This window comes from Spea bombifrons, chromosome 6 (assembly GCF_027358695.1).
Source record: "Spea bombifrons isolate aSpeBom1 chromosome 6, aSpeBom1.2.pri, whole genome shotgun sequence".
Lineage (NCBI taxonomy): Eukaryota > Metazoa > Chordata > Amphibia > Anura > Pelobatidae > Spea > Spea bombifrons.
In genome coordinates this window covers 47,373,815-47,397,806 of record NC_071092.1, presented here as the reverse complement: position 1 = coordinate 47,397,806, position 23,992 = coordinate 47,373,815, and the positions used below count along the sequence as shown (strand labels likewise).

The 23,992-nt window shown below is 42.6% G+C and overlaps 1 protein-coding gene across 1 annotated transcript in view; it reads right to left on the bottom strand.

The window, feature by feature from the left end:
- SGIP1 (SH3GL interacting endocytic adaptor 1) overlaps nt 1–23,722 on the bottom strand; it is a 32,719-nt gene extending 8,997 nt beyond the window's left edge. Inside the window, exons 1-16 of the mRNA XM_053470047.1 lie at nt 23,598–23,722; nt 14,059–14,122; nt 13,576–13,600; nt 12,788–12,844; nt 12,224–12,286; nt 11,678–11,851; nt 7,840–7,851; nt 7,114–7,125; nt 5,599–5,623; nt 4,797–4,908; nt 4,280–4,347; nt 3,727–3,819; nt 3,104–3,187; nt 2,428–2,886; nt 2,196–2,320; nt 1,680–1,806 (exon numbers count right to left, since the gene is read on the bottom strand). Of these exons, the coding sequence (XP_053326022.1) occupies nt 1,680–1,806; nt 2,196–2,320; nt 2,428–2,886; nt 3,104–3,187; nt 3,727–3,819; nt 4,280–4,347; nt 4,797–4,908; nt 5,599–5,623; nt 7,114–7,125; nt 7,840–7,851; nt 11,678–11,851; nt 12,224–12,286; nt 12,788–12,844; nt 13,576–13,600; nt 14,059–14,122; nt 23,598–23,607 (1,510 nt within the window). The 5' untranslated portion in view covers nt 23,608–23,722. The remainder of the gene's footprint in view (nt 1–1,679; nt 1,807–2,195; nt 2,321–2,427; nt 2,887–3,103; nt 3,188–3,726; nt 3,820–4,279; nt 4,348–4,796; nt 4,909–5,598; nt 5,624–7,113; nt 7,126–7,839; nt 7,852–11,677; nt 11,852–12,223; nt 12,287–12,787; nt 12,845–13,575; nt 13,601–14,058; nt 14,123–23,597) is intronic.
- Nucleotides 23,723–23,992: the final 270 nt, after the last annotated feature.

Genomic DNA, 23,992 nt, shown 5'->3' with positions numbered 1-23,992 from the left:
TTATATATTAATTAAGTGCACAAATGAAAACAAAGCAAAATAGCAACACAAATTTAGGAAAATATAGTAAAATATAAAGCAAACAGAAAATGATGTTTTTATGTTAACAGGGAAGATCATGGCTTGGGGTAAATTTGGACCGTGGCAGCCAATCATATGTATGCTCGCTGACCGCTGACATTTTACTAGCATACATACGATTAGCTGCTTCCCCTATTTCCCTTAATTTTAACTCAGCTCCCTAGAAAGGAAGTGCTACTGAACATGTGCAGGAAGTGTACATAGGAATGCTTCCTGGTTTTGGGAAAGGCAGCCGGGGGAGGAGTTATGTGAGATAGAAACCAACATTTTTTTTTTTTATTTTTTTTTTTTTTAACTGCAATAACTGAAGAACAGGTGCGCTGATTTTCATGCTGCAAAATGCATTGGAGCCCATGCAAAATGGACAAAGCTAAACTGAGTGCCCAGAGACGGTTATTCACTAACGAGGGAGTTGGCGGGATAATTGTATTCCCGCTCTCTGAATTCATTATGCATGATGAAGGGCCTACAAACAAAACGCTGAGCTGGTCTGGCAAAACATACAAACTCAATCAGTGAAATAATCCCGAAACTTCACTGATTTACCAATACATTATGCAGGGCCAGTCCAGCCACTCACCAGTGCTGGCCTTTCATAATGTATACTGAATACCAGAACAAGAATATATCAATAGAATTAAAGAGTCGCTTTTTGTCCCAAACACTCAAACTTTTACACTGGGATCGATCTACTCTTCTTATGGATGCACAGCGAGCTTCGGAGTACATTATATTTCAACATATATGACATTTTTAACCCTTTTGTAGGTAAGTGTAAAACTTTGTCCCTTTATCATAAAACCATTTAATTCCGTTTATTAAACCATAACGAAATGACCCAAAATGTATCCAGCCGGGGTACTATAATATAATACATATATTATAAAGAGTGATTGACACGGTATCCTCTAAAAATCAAACTAAAGGAAGCAAACGGTAGATACGGCAGGCCTGGATTCTCTAACCCTGAACCCTACCCATACCAAAGAAACCCAATGGCTACAGAAGGCTGTTTGGGGAGGAATTATTTCTAGCTAACAAAACGAGGGTAAAATAAAAAAAAATAAATAAAAAAAATATGAGGTTAAAACTTTACTGCTGCCCCACACGTTAAAATTATATATACATACATATAGAAAAACACTTAATAGGAGGTATAAAATGGGTTTTGCAAGAGCCGGACAAAAGGTGTGAGAGGCGATTGGTCAAAATTAGAGCGTCTTGGGCGGGGCTACAGTGTTTCCAGCGTTTCTCGCTTCCAGCGGACCCCGTAAAAAACACGGAGCTGAGCTGGGAGTCCAGTCCGGTGTGTCCGGAACACTACATACACCAGCGATAGATGGGGCCACGTCACAATCCGCATTGTTTAGAAAAAAAAAAATGTCCTTTTAAATTTCCCCGACCTGGAGAGGCGGTTGCCGTTGGCAACGTAAATTAATTTTTGCACCAACAGCCAAGGATGTTGCTCGTTTTAACCCTTTACTTTCCAGTCTGCTCCCAACTGCCCAGGAAAAGCCCCACGAGCGTATCTAAACTCTACTACACCCACGAATACCAAGCTACAGACACAGCGGATGGAGAAAACAGCGAGCATTTACCAACGGTTGGCGTGGTGGCCGCGCTCAGGGAGGTGGCCGATGATATGGAGGACGTGCTTTCCGCGCGGGCTAGCGGAGCGACGGGAGGAGGGCTCGACGAGTGCACCGGGGGGCTGAATGGCCGAGACTGTGCAAAAAAAAGGAGAAAACATCAATATGTTAGAGAAATTAACAAGCGAATGAGCGTTTACTTGATTCGAATAGATAAGTTGATTCCCTCATCCTTTTTTACTTGTCAGCAATTAAAGTTTTTTTTTGTAGATTTAAAAATTGTATACATATCATACCTTAAGTGTCCCTCACTAGGCCACAAATCTATTTGCCCCTCTCTCCTCCCCTGATGCCCCTCTTTTCTAGGAGGTCAGAATGTTTGCTGGGTATGAGGGGATCGCAGGGTTCTACAGCCCTAAAAGCCCCGATAATGTGTATAGAAACAGCAGAAAACGGCTTTATAAATGAAACGGGGTAAATAAAACCCCATTATATCTGCTTAAGGACCGCTGGCAGTCTACTCACCACATCCATAACGCCAGGCTTTCCAGGAGGTAACTTTGGTCTAGATGGTGGACGAGGAGGAGGGGGTGGAGGAGTCGTACTGCAGACCGCAAGAGGGGTGGCAGGCCGGGCGGGCGAGGAGGTACCTTAAATGAGACGTAGGAGAATACAACAAATGAAACCCTGTTTCATTTTGGTTGACGATTCAAATATATTATTTTGGCTGGAGGTAGGAAGAAGATCAGAGACGCACCACTCATGCTGCCGCTGCCAGAACTGGGTCCGGGAGAAGATACGACCGCTCTGTAAGTTGGCGGTGGGGGTGGAGGAGGAGTAGCTCTCTGCGCCAACCCAAAATCTTTAGGAGAAACCACAGTTTCCAGTACGTCATCTTTAAGGAAAGTTTGGTCAATGATTTTCTTCTGGATATCTTCTAGATTGAGGGGGGATGGGACATTTCGAGATGTTTCCGCAACGGGAGCGTCACAGGGGATCTCTGCTTCCACGGTCGGAGACTCTGACGTTTTTCTTGAAGGGAGTTCTGGAGAGATCTGTTCCGGAGAGATCTGTTCCGGAGACGTATCAACGAATGTGACCCACTTGTCTTCAGAGTCAACAGTCACGGACTGCGGAGACAATACCGGGCCAAAGATGTTGTCCAAGTCATTGATTGAAGAAAGTTCCTCCTCTTCGACTTCGTTTGTGTCGATTTCTGTAACTGGAAATGGAATTTTTAAAAACAAATGAATCTTTAAAAACTGTTCTTTAGCCCTGAATACAACCAAGGGAAGGAGCCCAACAGCCTTTTAGGCTCCTGAAAGGAAACGTTTGGGCTTCCCTGGACAAAAGGCTAATCTGGAAACAAATCTAGAACAAAGACCAAAAAGGAACTCTCGCAACCCATTGAAATTGTGCGTCTGCGGACTTACCTGTTGCCGCCGGTGGCGAAGCAGGTGGCGAAGCAGTTCTGGGTGGCGTGGCAGGAATATTTTTTGGTGGGATGGGGGGAGGAGCTGGAAAAATAAAGGGGGAAAGAAGATATTAAGTTGACAGTCCAAGGGGATGGATCAGATCGCTGCCGGTTACACCGCAGTAGTTTAGTTATCGCAGGGTCGCGTTACACACTATATGCAGCCTTTCAGGGTATGACTGAGATTTGCATTCACAAGTGTGCGGCATTTAACAAAATGTTTTCAAATATAACATAGAACAATCTCAGTCTATCACACAAATCTCACAAATACACACAATGAGAGAGAGAGAGAGAGAGAGAGAGAGAAAGAGAGAGAAAGAGAGAGAAAAAGAGAGAGAGAAAGAGAAAGAGAGAGAGAAAGAGAGAGAGAAAGAGAGAGAGAAAGAGAGAGAATGAGAAAAAGAGAAAAGGGGAGAACAAGAAAAAGAGAGAGAATGAAACACACATGGACACATCACACATACTAGTTTGAGATACTGAATATGTCTAAATGTTCAAAAACCCCCCAAAAATTCAAATTTGGTACATCGTTAGAAATGGTGGAAAAGGCAGGTAATAGTAGTCTCGCACGGTACGTACTCCCAGTCGGGAAGGGACGAGGCAGCTTTGGAGACTCTGCATCGGGGGTGCTTATCGGAGGGGCTCCCCATATTTCTGACGGATCTAGTGAAACTGAAACAATTTTGTTAATCGAAACGCATCTAACGTACAAAGCATTAAATAACTCGTTCCACTTCAACTGCTTCTCTTTCATTAACCAAGTTTGTATTTTTTTATTTCCCAAAACAGTATTAAATAAAGATGATGGCGAGGAGTAACAGTGAGGGGACTCGTTCCATAAATCTTAGGTTAGCATGCCAATTGCTTCAGGAAACCTAGTAAATCTGGGTAATGGCACAGGCCCCTCTGCTCGGTATTTAAAGGTGCTGTTCCACCTACTCTGCTGAATTTAACATTTTGATAACTAAAAGAAAAATAACTTCTATTGAATTTCTCAATAAAAGCTACTATGGTGGCATACTAAATGAATCTATAGATAGATATTAAGGATCAATATATAGAATATTTCAAACGGACAAACAACAGAGTTGCTTTCGATCTGGCGCAGACTGGACTCGGATTAACGCTTTACCTTCAGGCTTTGTCTCATCGAACGCAGATTCTAGAGGAGGCCCAAACAAATCCCCTGGGGTCTTCTTGCTGCATAAGAGGGGATACATTGTATTCAGCAACCAGACAGACTTTGCTTTCCTGTAGTTTACTATATAAAAAATGTACAGTACACCGAGATCTACACGGAGGAAGCGAAGAGCTTGTGAAGTAGAACTTTACTTGCAGTCATTCTTATTGTAAACGTGCAGCGACGCATTAAGGGAGACCGGAACATTCTGAAAGCCGGAGCTGTCGTTTTATATATATCTTGTACTTATCAACAGACGTAATTATCATGGATGTAAAAATATGAAAGTCTAACACCTCAGTCCTATGAATGATTTTATTTTTTGAGGCCATGGAAATAAAGCCATGTTTCCGAGCAGTACGATGACGATGGATTTAGAAAATAAAAAAAAAATTACAAAACCGATTGCTGCGGAGCGCAAGCGTCCCATTACGTGGCATATGTTCCTTAAGCACAGATAAGCGCTGACCTCGCAAGCTCGGCTGTTGGCGTGGAACGTCTTACAAGCTCGGCTGTTGGCGTGGAACGTCTTACAAGCTCAGCTGTCGGGGTCGAGCGCCTTGGTCGCGCAATCTCTTCACCTATAAAATATAAAAAAAAAAATTAACCTTACGCAGGGTAAATTACAAACTTCCCCAGGAAAATTACATTTTTTACCAGCAGAAAAGATGCATTTCCGTTAAATCTCAAATATATCCAGATGTGTCCCATATGTTGTGTCTCTAGCATATACACCTCTTTTCCTACCCCCATATTAAAAATTGGGGTTCCCCCAGTTTGTGGCTTTACTGGGGTGGGTTTAAGCAGAACTATAACGAAGTTGAAATATTAAAGCGGAACATCAACTTATTGTAGCATTTTGGGCTGTTCAATGCACCATAAAGTTAATCTTCTCTCTTATTCATAAAGTTTTCACAGCGCTTGATGAATGAAGCATGCAAATTGTACATAGTAATCCCAAAAGATTCCCTGTTCACAAGAGCTGACAATCCACGGGAAACAACGTTGGGTTGAAGGAGGTGGTCTAAGGGGTTTATTCAACAAATGAAACATTTCCATTCACTCTGCATTTTGAATTGTGAAATTAATTTAACCTCTAGCACGTGAAAATCATTGGATTTGGCTTTTAGAAGCGAGCAGTTTTTTTTTTTTTATATTTCAACTTAATGCATAATAATATAATATATTAATACAATAAAAATGAACCAGACAAGTTCCAATGGAATCTTAAATGAAAAGGCAAATTCTTAACTGGATTTTGAACTACTTACTTGATGTTTTTCTTTTAATTGCGCCCTATTAACGAAAATAAATGACATTTATTAAATAAATATATTCTGTTTAGAGTCCAGCTGTGGAGCGTAAGCATGCATTAACACAATTAGCAGGCAGTTAGGAAGCGCGGTGCCTGTTAGTATGTTACGTATGAACACTGCAAACCATTCAGATTGGGAGGTATTCACTATAAATCTTAATTTCAATTATTATGTGTTTTTTTGGTTTTTTTTGGACCGGTAAATTCTAGAAGACGAGCTGAGACGCCCCCTGCGTCCAGTGAACCACCCAAAAATAGATGAGAATTGTTAACTATACCCAGCAATGAAGTTAAAACAGAATAAATAATAATAAAAGCAATAAAAAAAAACCAGTAGAAAAATCCTTTATTCTTCTTGTAAGTGTAGAATGTTACAGAATAAACAAAAAGCATTAAAAAGAAATAAAATAAAAAACAAAACGTTATTTTATATTGTTTTCATTTTTGAGCAGAACTTTTTTGTAAGCCCCTCCCACTTTTTTTATCGCAGGGAACTGCGTAGCCGGTGGTAGCGGTGGGATGAAATAATAGCGTTTCTCTAACAATTTATAAATGGCAGAGCTGAGAGAAAAATCGTGTTCTGATCAAAAAATAAAAACGGCTACAAAATAAGTCTTGCCGTGTTAAAAATCACCTTTCCAATCCACGTAACATTAGCCAAAGCTAATTAACTAAGAACGTTCCGTAGAGGATATTAGTTTGAACCATGCCACACGAGAATCCATCGCAAAACAGGTAAGAGAATTCCTTGCAGAATGTTAGACTCATTTTAACTTTTAAAAAAGGGAAATTTTCATTAAAAAATAAATTTCAAAATTTGTAAATCAGTCAGGAGGAAAGTTATTTTAAATGAACTTGCAAACAAATTAAATGAAGTTAGGAAACCGGGGAAGAAGAAATGATTTTTTATTTTTTTTTAATAAGTTTGAATTGTTTGGAGCAGAGAAATAAAAACCTTAAAAAAAAGCCCATTTGGCCCAACTAGTATGCCCATTTCATTTAACGTTTATTTAAAGCCAAAATATTTCTATAAAAATTTCCCTTTTAAACAAAGAACGTTTTCCAGAGAAGCGGTTAGAGACTGAATTTTTGGGAAAGATGATTAAATTTAGAAAAATGTCAGACCGCAGCGAGTACAAAGTACGCAAAGACTTACAAAATCCCTTTTGGAAAAACATCTGGGTCATTTTAGGTAGAAGTGAATTAAAAACAATCCTCAAAAATCCAAACAACATTTTTTATTTACTAGGTTTTCAACACTTTTGGGAAAATATTAGATTCCAAAATAACAATAATAAATACAAAAAATAATAAAAACATTTAAATTTTTTTATTTTTTTATTTTATTTTTTTAATTCTGTCCAGTCATTTCCTGCAGATTAAGATTTGGAAATTAAGAGCCGTGAACGCCCGCACGATTCCCGCTCGGACATTAAATAATCAGAGAAGGTATATAAAGGATTGTCCTTACCGGGCTGCGCCTCTGTGACCAGCAAAAGGGAAGAGAGAACACAGACCTAATCAAAGAGTGACAAATGAGTGAACACAACACAGACGATTGATTGCAGGTCCCTGCCGGCTCAGTCACAATACAGGCAACAATCAGCATCGCCGGCACACAGTTCTAAGCCACAGAGCCTTATTGTACAGGAAGGGTTAAAAAGTATTGGGACAAAATAATTGCTTCAGAGTAGATTAGGAACCAACTTTAGATATTGTTTATAAAGGACTGAATTTCACGCAGTGTTTAACCTTTAAACCCTGCGATAAAGAGAAAATATTTACACAATTTGAAATAAATATATGTTATAATAATAAAATTAAAAATAAAGATAAGAATAAATCACTGGGTTCTGATGAAACAGTATAATTAATATTTATTTATAAAGGAGCTGTGTTGTAATGTTACAAATGGCATGGATGAGTCTACAAAAAAATATTTTTATTATCATTTTTTATTATTAAATAATAATAAAAGATAAAATCTCCAACTGTGCAATTTGGACCCAATCTTTCAACAGGAATTTATGCATAACTCACATTGTCATTGCATAATGACATAACGTATCAGCGATGATTGTCATTAGCTTATAAAATTACCCAAATCCACCTCTTTAAGTGATGTGGATCGTTAGAACTCACGAGAAACGATCAGAAGATTAAAAACAAACAGAAAACGTCTTTACTTATTTCTTACCGGACTTTTCCTCTAAATAACGAAGCGTTTTAAAAATAAAAAACAGACGTAGGTATTAGATATTTATGCTCGGGATCTGGATTTGACAAAGAAATACATTTATATTGTATAGTAACCATTTCTTTCTAATCATCGCAGAAGCCATCCTTAAATCCAAACTGACCACGCTTGCAAACGCCTGGAAAGACGGTCGGTTCGGAATGATACATTGTTACTTAATGCAGAGGACCCCCAAGCATTCCGAAGCCCCCCCCCCAAGTGTTCCAGCTCTCATAATCCAATCGGATGCTTTGTATGAGAGATCCACTCAGGATTATAAAATTATTAATTGCCCCAGACAGCCAAACTGCGTATTAAAGTACTCTATGAGTCTCCCTAACCATCTGTCAATCACTGGAAAGAAAGGGCTCTCATTGAGTATGCACTTAACGTACATGCGCACAGGTGTCTGGAACTGACTGGCGGTGAGCAGATCAAGTATATGCGGATGTGTTAGGCTGATAATGGACGGGGGTGCATGGGGGGGTGCACTTGGGGTGGGATTCTGCAGAGAAGGAGACACCAGGGGTTAAACGCAGTAGTAAAATTGCTCTGCAGCTTAGAATTATGCTTTTTTTTATAAATTCTGCAGAATCCCCCTAGGCATTTGCAAAGAGGGGGTGAAAATGTAAGGGGTCTACGCAGCGATTATATGTAATTAAGTGCATAGGATGGCTGGGGAGTCTCTTTAATGAGAATTTGGGGTGCTGTAATGGGAACTCATGACCAAAGTGGGGGCGATGCTTTGGCGGGATCCGCAACGTCCACTGAGACAATGTGACAAACAAACAAAGCTGTTGTAATTTAACACAAGAAATACACAAAATGTAACACTTTTACATCACTTTATAGCAACTCTAGTGAGTCTATCTATGGTTTCTATAGCAACACCCATAACAATTACACATTCCCAGCAAAAAAATAAGAAATACTGCATGCAAACTGGTGCATTCTTAAGTTACTCAGTCCTTTGCCTACCCTATCCACGTTTAAATTCCTTCACTGCCTCTACCACTTCTGCCGGGAGGCTGTTCCACCTACCTACCACCTCCGCAGTAAAGTAAAACAAAGTGGAGGAAACAGTGCTTCAGATAACGGGTTAGTGCAGTTTGTTTTGGGTTAAACAGGTGCATTTACGTAGATTCTTAATTCCTGCCGCTGCTGACAGCTCGTGACCCGTTCAGAGGTCGGAAGACGGCGTATAACCATGGCAACGACATGCATGAATTTAGCTGCCATGGCAACGCCTGAAATCCTGCACCTGTTGTATCGAAGCGGCGCAGAAGCGATTTATCACAATGAATCCCGGCAATATTTCTACGTCCAAAGATCCGCGAGCTGGAACGCTGCACCCGCTGGCGCAATATTTCTAAAGTCTGCAAACTGCAGGGGAGGAATTAGCAGATAAAGAAGAAGCGGCCAGGTCTTCAGCTAATTAGAAAGAATTACGAGATCACATCAGGCTTGGAAACCAAATTAAATTCCTGTTACTGAGGAGAGAGAAAAAAGCACTGGTCTGGGTCTTATCAATTAAACGGGAATTAGGGATAAAAATAAATAAATAAATAAAAATCAAATAATAAAGACGGACGGGCGGCTTCTCAGAGATCTCAAAATAGCCGGCGAGCTGCTGCTCAGGAACCTGAAGATACATTTATCATTTAGTTATTACCGGCTGCCCCGGTCCAGGGCTCCTAGTCCTGCCATAGCGCAGGATCCAGCGCCGGCTCGCACAAAGCGGTCCTGCTAGTTTAAACAAGAGCGCTGCTACCGATTGGCTGCTTTACCAACTTTTTCACTTTCTATGGCGACAAACTATCGTTGCTTCCTTGTGTGTCATGTGACAATTAAACATTCCTAGCACACATTATGAACGAGACAAATCATTATTTCTGGGAAGGGTTTGGTTATTCAGCATTATTCAAGAACAATGCTGCGTGTAGTCATAAGAGCGCAAAAATCACTACCATTTATCATCTAGAACTAGAGCGCATGGATGTAATATAAGGAAGCATTACTTTACTGAGAGGGTGGCAGATAAGTGGAACAGCCTCCCAGCAGAAGCGGTAGAGGGTAATACAGTGAGGGGATTAAACATGCGCGGGATAGACATACGGCTCCTGAATCTAAGACGAGACCAACGACTGATTACGGACAGAGTACACGGGGGCCGGATGGGGCAGGTTCTGTGTTTCGATCATCCCAGGCTACAATCTGCATCAGCAATGTGGCATTTTTTTTTGTCTACCCTAATTAAACACAAAATAACTCCTGCGCAGGAAACATGCGATGACGGTAAATTCCAGAAAATCACTTAGTGTCATAAAAACATGACTCACATCCTATTTATACCCAGATGGGAGCGACGGCCCCGAACCTGCTCATCCTTACAGAGCGGGCCGGCCGCTACCGATAGATTATTACACAGAAACACCATGAATGGTTCAATCATTAAGTCCGTGAGCTTGAAGGGACGCTTCAGTTCATCTTTATAAAATTGCGTGTAAGAGTCCATTATAAACGCACTAAAGGATTCTGAGGACTAGCCCCGCCCCCTGATGAGGCCACTCCCACAGAAGCAGGACAGCACCAGGTAGCCTATTATGCATTAACGGCAAATCTCCTGCCGGAAGGGCTGAGTTGGCCATGTATAATTTATAATTAATGGTGAAATCCTGATGTCACCTTACAGATCCTCTCTACCTTACTGAGAGGGTGGTAGATAAGTGGAGCAGTCTCCCAGCAGAAGTGGTAAGGGTTAATACAGTGAGGGGGTTTAAACATGCATGGGATAGACATACGGCTCCTGAATCTAAGCCGAGACCAACGACTGATTAAGGTTTGAGTCTTTACAGCGGGAGAAACGGGCGACTAGACGGGGGCCGGACAGGGCAAATCTGCCCCAATCTTAACATGGTTTATACAAGGCCAGCTGGACCCCTTTTTCAGAGGAAGCTCCCTGGGTTTGGTCATGTCTGCAATAACATTCAAACTGAATACAACTTCCCTTACAGTTTAATGAATAACCCCACAAAGTACAAAAATACATAATAATGTAGTCTAACATCAATACAAAATAATAATGATAATAACATTCACTCCGTATGCAAGGACCAAAACAGCACATAAGTAACCAAATTAAGAGAAATTCCTTATGAAAGCTGAAAAAACATTTGCACCAAAACCCCACAAATCTATTTTGTTCTGTATTCTGTGCCAATAAACGGGTGTCTGTATCAAGCTTTTTAAATGACTTCACGTAAAGTGCGTTTGGCGGCAGCTCAGGCCGGTACTGGCCCTTAGCGTCCGAAATCCAGCTAGGAAAAGATGACACCAACTGCCCCAAACTCCGGATTTACGGCCCGGGAAATCACGCGGGAAACGGGGACTAAGTGACCCCCCCCGCAAAACTTTATGGGAGTTTCTTGCTCTTCTGCTTCCAGAAACAAAAACCTACGGATCGCACATTGCCAGAAACCTACTGACATCATGATATAAAATATAAATATCACACCTAAGCGCTGCGGAATATGATGGCGCTATATAAAACAATAAATAATAATAATAATTGGGAAAAAGGAGCTTTTATGGCCGAAAGAGAAATCCTTATCCTAAATCCAATGCGCCTTATATGTATACAAAGTGATTCTGCGGTAAAAGCATTCAACGGGTTGCTACGGCAACAAAACCACTTTTAAAACTTGGAATGCCCGCATACACAGTACCCACCATAGCCTTAGTTCTTAAAAACACCCAACACATGAACATAAAAAGTTACCGCAAGGCCCCAGACACCTACCACAGGAGACGGCGAGAGGGCGATGTTCCCGATGGACGCTTTCAGCTCGTCCACGGTTGCCGCGCACTTCAGGCTGTCTTTGGCCTGCAAAGGCTTTATCTTAATATTAAATTTCTTGCGCGACTCCTGCTCTTCCTCCGACTCGCTCGACGAGTAAAAATGCCTGCCTTTGTTGTTGGGTAAAAGGACGGTTAAAGATCATTTACCGGATTCTGAGTATGTTTTATAGAGCGGTTCATACATTTGATGTGCCCCCCCCCCATTATCACTATTCACGTTATTTCCCGCAAATACACAGTGCCGACACCGAAAAGGCTTCTTAAAACCTTTAGAGGAAAGATCTGAAAATTTCATTTTGTATTATAGATTTATAGTGGTGACCCAAGACCATCAAAACGGTTTATTTTTATTTAATTTAAACTGTTTTGGGTTTTACTGTGGGAGCAGAGGATTTGGGAGGAACACCGAGTAATCGAAGTACTGGTTGAATGAATGCAAGGAACCGGTTTAAAGGGGAACCTACGCTTCAACAGCTTTTAGCAAAAGGATATCGCCTGGTTCCATATCAGGTCTGATGCTGTAGCCCTCCTCATCCAATTCGGGGGAATTCTGCCAAAAGGAAGAAAAAAATAAAAAATAAAAAAATTATATATATATATATATATATATATATATATATATATATATATATATATATATATATATATATATATAAACCAGAAATCCCATGATTCTTTACACCTCCCAACTGTCCCGTGTTTCCCCCCCAAGCTCTACAGCTCCAATTTTGAGGCATTCTTCCCTTTGAGCCAACCCGCTATCTGGCTTTCGCTGACAGTGGGGATCATGGCCCGGTTAGAAAGATCAGACAATGTACCTCAACTGGCCCACCAAGCTGTCAAAACTTCAGTGACATCCCCCCTTGTGGGCCATTGATGCTGAGCGCCGACATATGACATCATACAACAGCAATCTTCGTCCATGTGATACAAGGTACCAAGGAAAGCCCATGGTCCTGCCCCATCCTCGCCTCTAATCACACCCCAACAGTATGCATTAGGGCGATATCAGTAAGGATCCTCGTGCCCCATTTTGGGGTCCCATACTCACATATCGTTCCCAGTCAATCTCTGCATAGAATCCGTTAGGAGCGCCATTGGACTTCTTCTGTAATAACATATATATAAAAAAAACGTGGATAAAAACATGAAACGTTCCAGTGATAATCATTTACATTTAGTTGCACGTTCTGGTTAATTGTTTTTTTTTTTATCTTTTCCTGCTTCTGAAGAATTCAAAACCATTCCACTAAAGAAAAGCGCCAGACTCCTCCAAAATCAGACAGCCGACGGCACCAAACAGGACAAGTGAGATGGCAGAAACATCTTAATGGACACAAAGTACATCCACAGCCAAAAACAATAAAAAAAAAAAAAAAAAAAAAAAAAAAGAAAAGTTTGGGAGACGGGACGATCGTTCAGCAAAAGAAAGCGAAAACTTCAATTTTGTCTTAATGACGCAATTCACGGCCGCGGAGGAGCAAACATTCATCTATATTTAAAGGGACAGCATCCGTGGTATGATTTATCAGTCTCAGACTGTATTTATTATTATTATTCATTGTTTTATATAGCGCCATCAAATTCAGTAGCGCTGTACAATGGGTGGACAGGAGATAAGTAGTGTGTAACAGAACAATTTGACTTTGTTGGCGCTAAATAAAATAAGAGATAATTTATTTGGTCGTGTTTCCCTCTGCCGCAGACATGCTGCCATGATGTACTTTTCATCCGTAATATATTATCGTCTTTTATAAGCAATACCGTCTTTTAACTTTCCTAATGCATTGGAAAACAGGCACGCAGCAATTTCACCGGTAAATATGAACGTTTACTTACACTGCCTTCCCTGTCAGGTGATCCCCTATTACAAGAAAAAAGAATTAAAAATTCAGAACGATTTATAATATATGGAATATTTGTATATCTAAACGCAGCATTATACATTATTTCTAGTAAAAACCCTTCCCAGGAATAATTTGCTAATCAAGAAATGCTTTGCCTATTCATATATTCGTTTTTTGCCAGGAATGCTGGTTTGTTGTCATGTGACGCAAGAATGGGCTCTGATAGGTTGTTGCCATAGACACTGGCGGAAAAAAAAAGGTTCCTAAAAGTTTCTGTGTTGTTTTTATGTGATTAAAGGAAAACCAGAAAGCCGCCAAGGTTTCTTTCCTTAAACTAGAGGTCCCAATTCGTTAATCGGATGACAGCATATAAAGCAGAACACCGGCGGGGTTATTGAACGGGACCAGGGGGCTGCTGGCGCGTGGATCGAGCGAGGATGCTGCGCATGGGTAAAAGGAGTGGCTTTATACTCACGTAGAATCCGTGTCCTTCTCTTTCTTCCGTATTCCGAACGCTTTCCTTGTACGTTTCTTCAGTCCTGAAGGCGGTAAAGAAAACCCATGTATAAACACAGCAGGCTTATGGCGGGGTACTCAGCGATCGTTCAAAGCACAAGACTCAGGGGCCACGTTTCTCTTGTAAGAGCGCGGCAAATACGAGCAGAACTTAGAAGAATAATAAAGGATAAAAGAGGGCGGAGGGCCCTGCTCTTGTGAGCTTACAATCTTTGAGGACGAACAAGATTCTTGGTTTAAAATGAGCACAAGGTGGTAGGAAAGGTCATGCTGGTACCTATGGATGTACGTAGTGTGGTGGCTCACAAAGTGTTAAAGTGTAACGTGGAAACGCTGCTTATGCTGCACCCAGACCAAAGTTATATTCCTATTATACTGTTTCTTTTTTTTTTCTGAAATACAAAATAACCATGTGACTCACTTCTTTCTTCAGCCAAAAAATCAATAAAAATTATTTTATATCCTCAGCCCCCCAAAAATATTATATAATAGAGCTATCTAATGATTAGAAAAACTATTAAACCTATAGAAACTAATTTAAAAAAAAAATTGGGTCGGACTAGGAAAGTGGTTAAAACTAAAAACGATCATAGGTTAGAATTTACAAAACAATACTAAAAACAACAAAAAAAAACTATTTTAGTAGGAAGCGCCTGCTCCAGATTAACAATAATTTGTTAGAAACCAGGGGTTGCGTAAAAAATGACATTCTGGTATAAAGTTTAAAAGGTGTTGTTACCATAGCAACTAGTGGCATTCTGCTGCCATTGAAATCTATCCTGATGAACCCTCTTTTGCAAACTTTGCTCCCCAAATGCATCTTTTAACACAGCCAAGCGTAACACGCGGGATAGAGAGCAGATTTGTGTCATTCTAGGTATGCAGCAGACATGACGATTGTTACAAGCCTGACACGCGCTTCTCATACTACACGCCACCCCAGATCAGTGAAAGCGCACCCAACGCGCCATGAAAACATGTAACACAACCCAGCGGAGTCTGTATAGAAGGAACACACAATCCCGTCATTAATATTTCAGATTAATTCATTAGCGACCAGAACAGAGGAGGCTTCACAGCGGGGTTAACCGGCGAACAGGGCGAGATCCAACGCTGCATAATGCACCGATTACAGCGATATCTCCGTACAGATCCCCCCGCAGCGCAGGCTTTAACCTTATGAACGCTCAAAACTATTTGCTTTAACTCTCGCCTGCGCAGGTGGATCAATCGCTTTGACAGTTTTGCGGTTCGGCAGTAAGGAGATCCTGACAGCTTGTGCTACTGGATGGACTTCGCCACAATGTATCACGGCAAAAAGTTAGAGAACAACCGAGTTCCCGGCTCGTGAGAAGTTCCAAGAAATTCATGTAGTTCGTTATAGTGATTCTTATGAATTTTAGTGAATAAGATCTCTCCTGCAAGCATGTAAACAATCCCTAGCGGGCCAAGATGGATGCCTTTGGCCTATAAGCCCCATCGATTAATAGAAAGCCCCCCCAAACCCCTACATATTAATCGGGGGAAATTTTGGGGTATAACTCTGGAGAGAGGCTCGTGAGAATATAAAACTTTTTGGGCAAAACTTGAACTTTAGCAGTAGATGGTACTTAGTCCCGGTATGGTTGGCACCTATGGTTTTTTTCAGCTCCGCAATCTGTTGGAGGAAACGTAAGGAACTTGGCACTTTGGCCCATATTTGCTCTAAATCATTGCATTACAGAGCATCCAGGACCTTAAGGGTTAATAAGTAATATCAGGGATATTTTGGGGGCTGAACCCCCCCCACATACTTGAACTCCTTATTATCCTTGGACTGAATTAGACATTATACATTACAATGTAGCAATTGAGGATTCTATTTAATTGGAATTAACCATTTATAACCTGCTTCTTCAGAATTGGCCAGTGCACAGGGGTCTCCGGCTTGTCACAGGACCCCTTTAGATTTGTATCTAAAATAAAGAGTTGACTTTATAAAAAAGGGGATTTAGTTATTCCCAACAAAAATAAGTTTTTTTTTTTTTTTTTTTTTGTTTTTTAAATCTGTAAACGGTTCACACAACTTTATTACAAGATTAGCACCGGAGCGGAACACAAAACAGATCAGCACCAGCGCCTTATCTTATCCAAAGAAGTACATTCAGGGGTAGAATACAAGACGACAGCGGAAGAACTTTTGTCCAAACCCCATTACATCTACAGAAAATCCAATATCAAAAATAAAATCAGGAAAGACTAATCTCAATATGACCGGCTTGGAGGAGCAATGAGAGAGGAAAAGTTTATTTCAAGAAGAGGAGGAATGTTAGAACAAGAGGCCAGAATCTAACACCAGGAAGTTTTACTTTACTGAGAGAGTGGTAGATAAGTGGAACATCCTCCCAGCAGAAGTGGTAGAGGGTAATACAGTGATGGGATTTAAACATGCATGGGATAGACATACGGCTCCTGAATCTAAGACGAGACCAACGACTGATTAAGGTTTGAGTCTTTACAGCAGGAGAAACGGGCGACTAGACGGGGGCCGGATGGGGCCGATCTGCCGGCAGATTCTGTTTTTCCTAAATAAGGAGAGATGAGATTTAATTAGCAAATTGTGGGGTCAACTAATGGAAATGGTGTTCTCTGTAAGCCTATTTCATGAATATTGGCGTCATGCGATTCTTTCTGTGTCTGAACATCAGGTTATCAACAATGCAACAACAACGGTGAATATTCTGCATTCGACAACCACGCTTGAAGATACAAACATACAGAACACGACAAATTCTCTGCGCGTGGCGGCACGTGCCCAAGTACCCCATTCCTCATGTATTAAATATAGCGTTTTAGTCACTTAAGAAGAAAATTAAAATTAAAAAAAAAATCGACCGAAAAAAATCCATTTGTTGTCATAGCGATAAGAGCTTTTTTTCAAACTTTGCACCATAATTACTTATGATAAAACCCAATACAATAGAAATGGGAGCTTCTGTTAAGGCACAAATATGATAATGAACATTTTTTTAACCAGGATTTACAAATATTAGATTTTTTATTTATGAAGGAATTTATGGAATCTGTAAATAATAATACAGAATGTGTCCTAAAGACATGCAAATCAGCTGAACACGGATTGTGTTTTAGAAACTAAATGTCTTCCAGGTAATCCTACGGGGTACGATATATATACCCGACGCAGACATTATGTAGGCCAAGACGTCCCAGTACAGCTATTGTGTGCGAAGGGCCTGAAGACGCGCATGCACATCCAAAAGAATCTCATTCAACCAGCCATGGAGACCCTGTTCTAAACACGCATGGGATAGACATACGGCTCCTGAATCCGAGACGAGACCAACGACTGATTAAGGTTTGAGTCTTTACAGCAGGGGGGGAAAAACGGGCAGACCAGACGGGCCAGATGGGGGCCGATCTGCCGGCAGATTCTATGTGTCTATTACAGTCAACCAGGTGTGTATATAACACAACTACCGCTCAAAAAGTGTGTTCTTTCCAGTGTCGCAAAGATGCTGCTGCGTAATAGTGCTTAAAACATCCAGGTTCCCACCCCAGCGACGGTATTAATTACCCCGTTTCATAGAGCAGATACAGTGACTGGTGTATAAGACATAGCGGGTCCCCCTCGCAGGGAAATCTTCAGCCTGTCCTCATACAGCGCGTCACCGGCCGCCCGCGTGCGTTAGAAGACATTTCGGCAGAGGAGTCAGCGGGAGCCGTCCGTGGTCCTGAATTTAGCCAGAGAAATAAATTACGGTGCTCTTCATTGGAACAACTATTGTTAAAGAATAATCTCCTCCTACTAGTCTCACACTCAAACTGAGTTTTTCCAAATTATTGCCCTGTTATTATATTATTTAGTTTTATTTGTATTTATTTATTCCCCCCCATTGGCACTGGTTGCCCCCTTCGCAGCTCTTCGGCACATATCCTCCTCGGCAGCGCAGGACGGTTCAACCGTTCCAGTTTTTGGATAATGTAATCCCCCCCGCAGATCTCGCCCTGAGTTTTGCCCCCGCAGAGTGTAACTCAATGCGCTGACTGATTAATAATGAATGCAAAGAAGAACGGAAATCGGGGTCGCTAACCAAACATTTCAGCCAAAATACGCCCTTTAACGCATACGATTGCCGAGCGGCACCTTTAAACTCTCACGTCGTCCCGCTTGCATGCGCGCTACCGGGTGATTTGCAAATCCAGTTCTTGATAGTTTATATTTTAAAGTCTTCACATCCAAATTTATGGAGTTTCCAGCAAACACAGGCTATAGAGCTTCAATGCAAGCAAAAACCCCCAAAAAAACCCTAAAACACCAGCAAAGGGAGGCAAACAATTCACACTCGCTCAAGTTTACCCGACGACCAGATTATCCATCCATAAAAAAAAAGGTTTTTTTCCACGAAGTAGCATGGTTAGCATTTTTCTCAATTTTTTTTTTCCATTTTATGAATGATTCCTCAGAATTAAGCAGGAGAAGAAGATAAGCTGCCCGGCGCGTTTCACATAATCAAAGACCCTCTGGCAGATCGCATTTCATGCAGGTAATGCATGCGTGGTAAGGGAACATGCTTCAGGACACGGGGGGGGGTGACATGCATCAGGGCATGATTACAGAAACGGGTAAGAAGGGCCCTGCGCACAGGAGCTTACAATCTAGAGGATGTATTACACAAGAGGTAAACGTATTTTTTGTATTTAAGTGGAATAAGATCAGTGCACCTTTAGATATAGTTAATAACGATCAAAAATCATGCAGCGCGTTACAATTAGCAATAAAAAAAAATCTATACATAACCGCGAGAGGTGAACAGGAATGACGTCAAAGTTTGCATTAAATATTTACAGCCATCATTAAACTTCTGTATCTCAACTATATGCCGCGGAATTCGTTTTGTTCTCACACCGGCACCAACTATAAAGATTCTTGAGATTTGTTAAACCGCCGCTCCCACTGTTTCTTTTCTCATTAGCGTCAGATTAAAATAAATTTTTAAAAATATAGTGTTCAGTTTTGTCTTAAATTGTAGTTTTTGCCCCATGATATAAAGTTTTCAGGCAGCTGCATATCAGTCGTTTGTATGATTCTCGCTCTGTTATCTGATCCCCGATCTACTAAACACCCCGACTCCTTATCATACTGCCTGTGGGGAACAATAGAATGGCTCAGTCTTAATCACCCTGCCAGACTATGACTAATGGAAGTCTATGTAGGAACGGACTTCATTAGCATTGCCATAAAGCATCAGCTCAGTGTAAAGTTTGAGCCAGGAAAGTCACCCAAAATATCACATGACTGACAGCAACGGCGGCTCCAGGTCTGCAGATAAAGGGAGTTTATTGGGCGAAAATTAGATAAAACCAGGTTTTTGTCAATGTACGGCGTCATTACTGTAGAGAGCGCTGGGGGGGGGGTTATGCTCAAGGAAGATTATATTTCCATGGGTGCATTATTTAAGTGTGTTAACCATGGGTTAAATGGCTGAGGGTGGTGGGAGTGATACTCCAACTGAAGGAAAGCTTGAACACATATTGTGGCATTACTGCCCCTTTAAGTTCACGATGTCTCTCTGTCTATGGTTAATGCGAGTGACCGACGTACACTCACCGATGCCCAGAGCTGATTTCGCAGATGAAGGAGCGGTGCTGCTTGTTATTGATTACCTGTCGCAAATGTTATCTGCCTTAGAAAAACTATTTTTTTATGGGAAAAAGTGACACTCGAACAAGTAAAGTGATTTTTGACTCCAGGGTGCAGCCACCATGAAAAGAAACGGAAAGAATTGTGAAATACGGCAGATAAGAAAGCAGAGCGCGAGAATTCTGGACTCTGCTCGTTGTCAACACACCCAGATCTGCCGCGCCAAAGAGACTGGAGTGACCCCAACGGGGGCTATTACTACGGAACGGCTACCCTGTCTGGGATACATTATTACAGGAACCGCCGCAGTTGGCAGGCCTTTCCAGGAAAAGGGAATCCACTACTCAGTTATACCCTCTGTAGGGGGCAAGGCGGTGATCTGCCACTCACTGCAACCAGTAAATGAGAAAACATCTCAGCCAGGACACATTTTGGGATAACGCCATCATAAAAAGACTACCAGAGACACAGAACCCGCCAGCAGATCGGCCCCATCCGGCCCCCGTCTAGTCTGCCCGTTTCTCCTGCTGTAAAGACTCAAACCTTAATCAGCCGTTGGTCTCGTCTTAGATTCAGGAGCCGTATGTCTATCCCATGCATGTTTAATACCCTCGCTGTATTACCCTCTACCACTTCTGCTGGGAGGCTGTTCCACTTAACACGCTCTCCGTCAAAGAAAACTAGTTTACCCTTAAGGCCAGTCTGCTGTGGAAGAGACCCTATCTTACTTTGTGAAAAAAGAAAAAAAAAAAGGCCAAAGTTGCTACTTTTAGCATCAAAAGACGCGATATGAGTGCGGACAGAAAGTCTCGTTAGAGTTGAGGTTGAATATAGATTGTCGCGTTAAGCATGTAACCTGGCAGTAACCAAATGCTTGTGGGACAGCAGAACGTACATTCTCCGGACCCTCAGCCTATACAGCCGTAGCAATGAAACGTATCTCGGAGAAGCCTGCAGCACATCGCAGAGCGGGCGGCTGAAGAGCATTCCACTGAGAATCTTCATTCATTCACAGATTCCTGACATCATCAATACGAGGAACTCTTTGCCACCATCTGCCATTTAATACATCTACAGACCCTGCAGCACAGACCGCATTTAGCTTTTCATGTGATGCTCGAATCACAAATATCAAAGATGGCCACCGGTGCAACGTCATTGGATGCTGCCAAGCCAACTTTGATGGCAACGTAGCTTCCTATTGGCCCGCACAGGAGCGAGGCTTATGTGAAAGTCATTGATAAAACAGCTGAGGCAGAGGGTAAGGAAAGCTGATTTCCTCGGGACACGCAGGCTTTGGAACGATAGGAGTCCCTGGACAGATGCGCATGTTTGCTCAGCATGGCTGTGGGGGTCTCGGATGTACAGACGAGGGGGATAGAGGGGGGCTGGTGGACAAACACATCCTTAATTCATACCGACACAGGACTTGGTAAGGCCTTACTTTAAGTCAGCAGAAAAGGAGTTCTCCAGCAGAGATAGGAGAGATTTCATTAAATGTATCAATAGCGCCTACAGAGTCTGTAGCGCTGTTACAATGTAACAAAGAATTTTAAACAAAGTAACATTAACACATGTTATAACATATCGATACAGGAGAAGAGGGACCAGCTCTTATAACGTTTGTCGGGAAAAAAATAAATACTTATGTTATAATAAATCGGTAACGCTGCGTTTTATACACCGCAGAAAGCGCTTCCCATTATGTAGACAAAAAAGGCAAATCAGTGAATTGATATTTTACTATAAAATCAAATCAGTAATATGTCTAAAACCATGACCTCAGCACACGCAACGGCACAGGATGATGACAGCTGGACCAATCAGTAGTTCCAGAAGGAATCCACCTGTGTTAAAGCCACAATATCTGTAGGACTGAATCCCAAGGATCGGTCGTTTGAGGACATTGTTTAACCCCCCAAACAGGTGTCTTTTACACGGAAACGCGCAGCTTTCATTGGCTCCGGAAAGCATTAACGTGATAAAAAGGAGCTCAAGTAAAGTATCAAGAACTTAAAATGGGACGTAGTATCGAAAATCATACCTCAGTTTAAGGCAGACCTAAAGGGAGGGGGATGGGGTCTCGCTAAATTAACACACAATTGGATAATTTCAATTAAAAAGAAAACCAGAGATAAAACCACCAGCATAGAATAAGTGTTAGCATATCTCACGCGTGATAATGGCTACCAGGCACCGCATGGTGGGCATCGGGGAACTTGAAGGTAGCCAAAGCGAATTGGCTTTTTATACATGATCTGGAGATAGGTGGGTGTCCTGGACAGAGGGGGTGGGGTTCACCTCTTTAACCCTTACACTGCTACAGTACGCACCTTTAGTACGCCGAACGGTTAATAAACCGAAACAGTCATAAATGGTGAACTAAAATAAATTAAAGATGGGGGGCTGGAGGGTGCCGCTCGCATGGTGCAGGTAGGACACGCAGGAGGGGCAGTTGATGAGGGGGAGGTGTGTCAGGGGCTGTTAGCAAAGCATTGTGGGATAAGAGGGCTGCCGACTGCACGCGGGGTATGTGGGTTCTATTCACAAACATAAAACTTCACAAAGTTAAGAGCGGAATCCGAAACGGCTATCTGAAATGTTGCATTCGTTCCCATGGTGATCTTGGAGAATACAGGTTTTAAGGGCGAGATATGGGGATAGGGTGGGATATGGGGATAGGGTGGGATATGGGGATGTGGGTCACGGTAGTAGGACCTCAATTATTATTAGCTTTTATTTCTATAGAGCTAACAATTCCTGCAGCGCTTCTTACAGTCCCTACATTCAAGAGGAATGACTAAACTAGAACTGCCAGACTAGGATGAGCCAATAGATTAGATAAAGAGGGCACAGCTGGCAAAGGTTTACAATCTAGAGATGGAAGAGGGTGTTTATCAGCAAGTGATGCTGGAGGGGCATTTGTTCATGCAGACAGGGCACAGTGTGGGTTATTAGAGGGTGCAATCTGGGCATGAGATGGGCTACTACAGGGGTGTCTGGTGCACGGTGTGGGCTATTTGCGGGTGCTGCTGGGGCATGGTGTCTCATTGGGGCTGCCATTGGGGCATGGATTGGGCTCCTTGGGGCACTGCCACCAGGGCACAGTATGCGCTATTGGGACACTGTGTGGGCTATTAGGAGGTTGCAGTCAATACATGGGCTACTGGGGGATGGGTGTTGGCTACTGAGGAGGAACTAACAAGGCAAGAGATGGGCTACTAGGTGGGGAATCCAACGGGGGATGGCATGGGCTATAGGGGGTACTGTTGGTGCACAGTGTCCACTATCGCGGGGGTGCTGGCAGGGCAGGGTGTGGACTATTGTCGGGATGTGGTTAAGGGGGGCTTTTGGTTAGGAGTGCAGGCAGGGTTTGGGTCTCTGGTATATGGGGGGATGCATACATTGTTTGGGTGGTCTGTGGATAAGAGGCATGCAGATAAGGTCTGTAGTATATGGAGGGTGAAGGTGGTCTCTGGTATACGGAAAGCAGGCAGGCTGTGGTGGTCTGCGGGTTATGAGAGGATGCGGGCCGGCTCTGCGGGTTATGAGGGGATGCGGGATACTGGATGCTGCTCCCCGCCCCTCTCTCAGGGATGCAGGGAGGTTCTGGGTCTCTGGTATATGAGGGATGCAGGCCGGATGAGGGATGCTGCTCCCTGTCCCTCTCTCAGAGAAGCCGCAGGGTCTGGTGGTCTCCGGTATATACGGGGGTAGGGGGATGCCGCAAGGTCTGGTGGTCTCTGGTATATACTGGGGGATGCCGCAAGGTCTGGTGGTCTCTGATATGTACGGGGGGCTGCCGCAAGGTCTGGTGGTCTCTGGTATGTATGGGGGGGATGCCGCAGGCCTCTTACCTTCCATCATGGTGACTCACTGTCATTCCCCGCTGTGTGCGGCGACCGGTGACTGGGGGGAGCCCCGGTGGGTGCTGGGGGGACAGGCCCGGCCGGGCTGCAGATGCTGAGGGGGTGACACACACGGTGACACTCACCGACGCGGTAGCCAATCCCCACCCTCCACCTGGTCACGTGCCTCTCTGGCTCCTAGGGTCCCTCCCCTCACTAATCCCCGCCCCTCCCGGCATCAGTGAGGCGAGGGGCGCGCAGCCTTCCGGCCTGGAAAGGGACCCTTGACTAAACTGCGGAATATGAGGGCGCCATAACAATCGTTACATCATCATCATCATCATCATCATCATAATAAAAATAGGGGTTTTTATGTTTAAATGGTAATTGAAATAATTTATGTT